Here is a 7,038-nt window from a genome sequence, read left to right as displayed (position 1 = left end):
GAGTGGTGGTTGCGGGCCAGGAAGAAGGTGCACAAGAATGCTAGGAGGAACTTCGACATGGTGGTTATTCTGGTGCACTCGAAGCTTTGGAAGGAGCGCAACACCCGGATTTTTTACAACAAATTTTCCTCGGCTGCCCAGGTCTTCCAGCCTATCGAGAAGGATATCCTCTTGTGGAAATTGGCCGATTTGATAACCGATCTTGCTTAGCGGGTTGTTCTACATCTGAGGTTTTCCTCTTATAGTGATAGGTCTAGATCGCTAGACTGTAAAACTTTGTACTAGTTCTGTTCTTTTTTAATAAAATACAGATGCGGTCATTCGATGGTCGTTGTCTAGAAAATGAGCACCGGAGCCTCATAGTCGCTGGCAATCACATGTATACTACTCAAGACTTTCATTTCAACGACAGTTAATTTCGAATGAAGAGAGTAGCATATACGGAGTATTAGCAGTTTGCCTAGAAATAGCTGGAGCTCCGTAACATATGCTCCCGTCGTTCCTAAATACTACCCCCTCCGTTCAGAAATACTTATCGTGTAAATGGATGTAATTTAGATGTATTTTAGTTCTAAATACATTCATTTGTATCCATTTTATGATAAGTAATTCCGGACGGAGGAAATATAAGTCTTTTCAGACATTTCATTAGAAGACTACGTACAGAGCAAAATGAATGAATCTATACTCTAATGTATGTCTATATACATCTGTATGTAGTTTTCTAGTGAAAACTCTAAAAAAAAAATATTTGGAAACGGAGGGAGTATATGTTTAGAAAAAAACACTAGTTCAACTTTAACACGTTGTTTTATGATAACGGAAGAAACAATCCTCCAAAACGTCACTTGCACTGGGTGTCAACACGTTCTGTTTTTTCTTTTCTTTTAGATTTAGTAGATACAGTAGAAAAAAGGCAAGATTTTGACTTACGGATATTGCTACCGACTACCGTATGGGGTGACGGTCGACTCGACTGCTTGCTTGGACGTTAAGGCTGCGTGCGGTTTTCACTGTCTGAAATCTTTGCAGCATGATTAGTGCCAGCACAACCAACTTCAACGTACATTCGCCCAACCCCATTCATACATTGTGTTTTGGTGTGGCATCTTATCAGAGTCCAATTGTCTATTAAGCTTAGTCGAGAACTGTGTGTATGTGTATTCTGAAGAGGAGTATGTTTGTGGGGAAAGTTCAATCCTCACGTAGATTTTTTCTTTTTTTGAAAAAGAAGGAACGAAGCCCCGGCTTCTGCATCAATTAATGCATGCAACCATAGATTCTCACATAGATAAACCAGCTTTCGTTTGGAAGCATGTTTGTGGGTAAGAATCCAGATCCCCCAACCTCATGTGGATCCGGCGTCCCCCTGGCGCGGTCATGTGAAGGTGGCCTCGGGTGCTCGCCTTTTGCTATCCGGTTTTGGCCGGGCTGGCGCGGTGGGGTGGCGGCCAGGGCTGCGCTGCATGGTGCACGCCCTCTGACTTCTCTTTGTGGTCGGCTGCGCGGGTGCTGCATTGCGGATCCGGGAGGTTGCTGGTTCTAGACCTATTTTCGATCTGGATGGGGACCTTCACCGGCTGGCTGTGTTGCTCTTCGGTCGACCTCCGTGGCGGCTGGGACTGCCTTGTTAGTTGGCGGTTGGTGCCGACCGGTTCATGGTCCTAGGGTTTCTCTTACGTCAAGATGAAGATCTGCCTGACATCTGTCCTTCTGATCTGGCCGGAGTGTCTGGTTTCGGAAGGCTCCGTTGGAGACTTCCATGGGCGTGTTATGTCCGAAGACTGCTGGTTCGGGTGGGATTCAGTCGTGCCCATTAGTCCTTCGTTAAAGAGGGAGCGACCCGAAGCTCTGCTATCTGTTGCCATCAGGAGCTATGTTTTGCTCCATGATGAAGTCAGAGGCGGAGAATGTCATGAAAGACGAGGTTGGAGGACTGGTATTGGTGATTGGAGCCTACGGTATTGAGGAACTTGCTTGGAGTTTCGGGATTCGTAGCAGTGGTATGTAAGTGGGGACGACATCACATGTAAATGTTCAAGGTCTTATCTTTTAGAATGAAAATCCAAGACTTGGTCTTAATTGATTGTATCCGTCAATGACCTTGTTTAAGGCATTGTTTATTGAGAGCGGGGACTATCTTCATGGTGAAAACCAAAATCTACGATCGGATGATGACGACGCTTGTGCACTGTTTCCTTTTTTAAGGTGTCGCTTTTGAAGAACTTGAACTGCAGGCGTTGTTTTGGTGGTGGTTATACTACTACTGCAAGGACTAAAACTTTGATACAGGGCTTTTCTTTTTTAGTTTCTCCTTTTTGTTTTGGTTGTGTGCATCCGCAATGCTATTAGGGTATTATGCTGTTGCAGAGGCTAGGTGTAATTGATATCTTCGTGATATTAATATGTTCCCTTTATCAAAAAGAGAATCAGGTTATCTCCTGGATGGACCCAACCTAGTTTGCAAGCATTCAGGGTGTGTTGAACTATATATTGTGCTAACTGACCTAAAGGGTCTATATAAGGACATATCAACCTCGCAATTGCAAGGAAGCAAGCAATGAAATATCGACACTAGTTTTTCTTCTGGTGGTGATCAACTCATACAACTCAGCTTTATACACTGCTACTACTGATAACGATTAATTACAGAGCATCAGAAACTGATGGTCCATCGAAATGACATTGCCCACTGATTGGTGACTGCTTTTGTATATATATTAGCTAGTAAGTAATGGTATGACAAAAACACAGCCATCTTATAACTATGACGATGATTGATCCACGGCGATTGTTTCAGCTTCTTCTGGCGTCACAATTTGCATTGCAGGTAGATGATAATCTACGCTTCACATGTTGCCAGACATCCATGCCGGTAGGCACCCTAGTCATGCAAAAAAAAGAGAACAAGAATTCAGTTACACATTTGCACTTTTCGGAGTTCACTCTCCGAAAGAAAATGGGCTGAAAAAATAAGTGAAAATTCAGTGAAACTCACATGGGGCCGGGAAACTGAAGCACAGGGATGGCGCCGGAGCCGGCTGCTGCGGCTCGGCCACGAGGATGTAGACCAGGCCCATGACGCCGGTGTGCTCGCGGGTGCTGCTGTAGTTGGAGACGATGGTCAGCACCTCGCCGTCGCTGACCTTGATGGATCCTGGCTTAGGGTAGCAACTCGACATGCCGACGATGTAGTTCGCCTCGTTCCCTGCCTCCTTCCCTGTGCCGTAAGTTGGAAGCGATTCACATAGAAGGCGTCCATCCTGTAGCAAGTCCAATTTTCCTCACAAGTTAGGATTTTCCTTTGCCAAGAACATATTGTGATGTTACCATTTAGACATCATATATATAAGGTCCCTTTTAAAGCGCGTAATACCCTGTTTGGATAACAGAGTTGAACACGGACTTCAGGAATTAATATTTTGCACACAAAATTGGAGTTGGAATTCCAATTCCAAGTTTTAGGTTGGTAGTATTGAGTGTTTCCCCTCAAAATAACTCTGAGAAGTGCATAAGCACAATAGGTAAAGCGATCAGGGTGCTAATCCATTACCTGGCCATGCAGAGAAGCACCGACTCCTCCAGAGTGCTGGTGCGCAACACTGTACACGATATCTCCTCCACGCGGCAAGACCGCTCTAGTGGTCTTAGTATGGATGCACTCATTGTTGGCTCGGTTTTCCGTGCTGCATTCCTCGACTTGATACTCAACCTGTAAACTAACGGCTTAGTTCATAAACCAACCTACTAGACAATCCAGGCTTTCAGATTGTGTATTTGAAATATCACGCTAGTTTTCAAAATCTGAAACAGCTGCTGTTATGGGTAGTTCTATTTGCATACCTTGCAAGAGCGTTCATGAATTCCATCCAGCATGGCGGTATCCGTAACGTCAAATATGTAGATCTTGACAGGCACCACCGCGTCAGTCCAGTCGAGCCAAGTCACGGTGTACTGCAAGAACACCGTCCGCACCTCGCCATTGAACCCTTCCTTGAGCTGACACTGGGTCTGATCATAGCAGCAAAGCAACCCACCAGTGTAGTTCTTCGAGACTGTGCGCCCATACTCATCGATTGTGACGTTGTAAGAGTCGCACTTGCACTCGGTGCAGCTAGGCTTGTCGACCACGCCCCTCGTGTCGATGGCATGGATATTGAGCAACCATTTCTCCTCATAGCCTTCAGGGGCCTTCTCTTGGTTGCCGGTCTCAATTCCATAAGGATCAGGAACCCATGTGGCGGTGTGGCGAGTCTCGGAACCGAGCCCGAAGTACTGGGTTAGTGATCTCTTGCACACTCCATCATTCCCTTTAATCATTGCAGGAACCTTTTGCGCATCAGAGCTCTGGCTCTTCTTGAGAGCATAGTATGGTACTGCAACCCAGTGATGCAGGTAAGTCTCATGGAGCGGGACAGGGACCCCGTTCTCATCGACGACCTCTGCATCAAAGCTCTTGACTGCAAGGTGGCCTCGGGGGAAGTCGACATCATGGTAGTACTTGTTTGAGACCGATCCAGGGCCCAGTAAGATGGGCGGAGAACGGAACGTCTTTGATTTCAGCAGATGGCCTCTCACGTTGAGGGCTTCAGAGGTTAGGGGGGCAATGGCCGATAGGAGCGCAATGAGCAGCACAACAGAGCCAGCCATTTTCATCTTTGTCACCAGCTGCAGAGGTCCACCATTTATCAATCATAAGAAAGTAGGATTGTGCAAAAAAAGAAGTAAACCAACATACTATATGAAGAATCTTCCGTTATATATTTGATTAAAAGAAGGCCTTTTATAGCAACAAGCAACTATAAATAACGAAATTCAGCTAGCAACACCTTGATACGGTATAAACTTGTGTTCATTGCCAGATTCATTAGTTCAAGGCAAGCATGCCATGACATGAAGCATAGTAGGCGCTAGTGAACGAAGCTGACTATTCAGTATCTTGTACGAGGAGTGTGAAAGCTCCCATGTCAGGTATATTCCATTGGAGAGCAAGAAAGCAACCATAGCTAAAACTTTTACTAGGCATGTCGAGAAAGACAGCATCCACATCAATATACTTGACCTGGGAGCTTTCACAGGTAACGTATGTAGTATATATATATAAGGTTGAGGTAAGCATCAAGAGTGATTGATTGTCCACATAACATAGAGATCGTCACTAACAAGGGGAACTGGGTATGGTAAGGAGGCACTGAAACTCTGAACCTTTCCAACCACTAAACGATTTTCTCTTTTTCTTTTAAAAGAAGGGCGTCCTTGTAGCTGTAACAAAATAAATAAATAAATAAATAAGGAGGGGCTGAAAACTGCGAGGTGCATCGAGACCCAGTTCTTGAACAAGAAGCATCTATCTCCACACGCAGAGAAAAAACTTTGATTCTCTTGACCGCCAGCAACCCATGTACGTACGTGCCGCAACAAAACAACCAGTAATAAATACTACAAGGACGACAAGAAGAGAAAACCACGGAAACATTTGTTCGAAGTCGAATCACAGGCATAATCGGGACTAGGACAAGAAGAGAAGGTATCTAAAGGCGAACTAGTTCCGCTGCCAGTGGATTGGTTGGTTGGTTGATTGATCGATTGATTCAGCAGATTAAATATACTTCGGCGCAGAAGAGATGAGAAATCAGAGGATTCTTCACCGCAGCAGATGGGCATGGGCATGGGCCGTGAATGCGCAGGAACCAAAAGGGAAGGGGGGGAGGAAGAGGACGGCGCGTACCATGAGTAGGACGGACGGACGGAAGGGGACCGAGGAGCAGCAGTAGGCGGGGGGAGCTGCGGCTGCGGCTGCGCTGTGGGAGTCTGTACAGTTGGGTGTGGTGGCCGACGGGACTTATAGGGCGCGGCGCGGGGTGAGGCCGCGTGGCGTCGGGCGCTTACGGCAGCGCTTGCGTCGCTGCGTATGGGGATCAAGTTTTTTCGTTGTTCTTTTGAGGGAATGGGGATGAAGTTATATGAACGCGGCTAGCCGGTTCACACCTTCTTTATTTCTTTCTAGAAGCTGTGCTGCCGTCATGTTGGATGGATAGTGTTGTGTTGGATTCTTTCTTCTTGCGAAAAAAGTCGTTTCTTCCTTCTTTGAGTAAATACAGTCGTGCTGAATTTGCATCTAGTAACCCAAAAAAAAAAAAACGGAATTCCTTCTGGAAACGGCAGGCCCCGATACCAAATCCTCACCGCCAGCGTGGAGGTAAGATATGGAGAAATTAAACTGGGTATCGTATCGCACGCGTACTACACCCCATTAGTAGTACTAACTAATTAGCCCGGTTCAAAAATAAATAAATTTAGTACTAACTAATACTGTAACCAGCTCAGAAACATCCTGCACAATAACGAATAAACAACTCACCAACCTTAATTAACACATGAGCCATTTTCTGGTCGAAACACGCACGCGTAGCGTGGAACCCGTGGAGGTTGAGGCCATTCGGGACCGTCGACATACATGACGGTGTCGGTACAACGGTTTGGAAGGCTGGCTGCCGCATGTTATTTGGAAAAAAAAATCTCATCCTGCGTCAAGAAAGAAAAAGAAAATATGGGTACAATGTGTGTGTGTTGACAGTGGGATTTGAACCCCACGCCCCGTCGGACCAAAACCCAACGTCCTTTCGGACCAAAATCCAACTAGGCCATATCAACTCTTCATGAATAGTACTCCCCGAGTATAAGTGCATAGGGCATTTTATGTAAATCAGGTTTTCTCAGAACGCTTAGGCGTATTTCATTGACTCCTTTTCTCGTTTTCCTTCCAGCTTCGTTCGCCGCCCAAGTATCTTCGGTTGAAGGTGTGAAACCAGGCTGCATGGCGTGCATGGAATAGTTAAAAAGGCGTTCACTTAACTGATGTGATTGAATGCTGTGTTTAAAAGAGAAAAATCTGGAATTTGATCGAAAGGTTGACCAGTTTATTTCCTTCTTGTCCTCCAATCTGCTGCCACCTTGGTCGCGTTGCACCTCGTGAAATGTCCTATGCACTAGTACAAAAGGAGTGAGATATTTTTATGTTCACGAGGCCCTACAGTC

The 7,038-nt window shown here is 45.7% G+C and overlaps 1 protein-coding gene across 1 annotated transcript; it reads right to left on the bottom strand.

Moving 5' to 3' along the window:
• Positions 1-2,561: 2,561 nt before the first annotated feature.
• On the bottom strand, positions 2,562-5,892 carry LOC123410772. The gene is made up of 5 exons (XM_045103712.1): positions 5,729-5,892; positions 3,844-4,668; positions 3,554-3,712; positions 2,999-3,263; positions 2,562-2,884 (listed from the first exon to the last, which is right to left on the bottom strand). Exons 1-5 carry the CDS (start codon positions 5,729-5,731, stop codon positions 2,850-2,852), a joined length of 1,287 nt encoding a protein of 428 aa, XP_044959647.1. The 5' UTR covers positions 5,732-5,892; the 3' UTR covers positions 2,562-2,849.
• Positions 5,893-7,038: the final 1,146 nt, after the last annotated feature.

This window comes from Hordeum vulgare, chromosome 7H, assembly GCF_904849725.1.
Source record: "Hordeum vulgare subsp. vulgare chromosome 7H, MorexV3_pseudomolecules_assembly, whole genome shotgun sequence".
NCBI lineage: Eukaryota > Viridiplantae > Streptophyta > Magnoliopsida > Poales > Poaceae > Hordeum > Hordeum vulgare.
The sequence above is the reverse complement of the archived record's forward strand: the minus strand, read 5'-3'. Positions and strand labels throughout refer to the sequence as shown.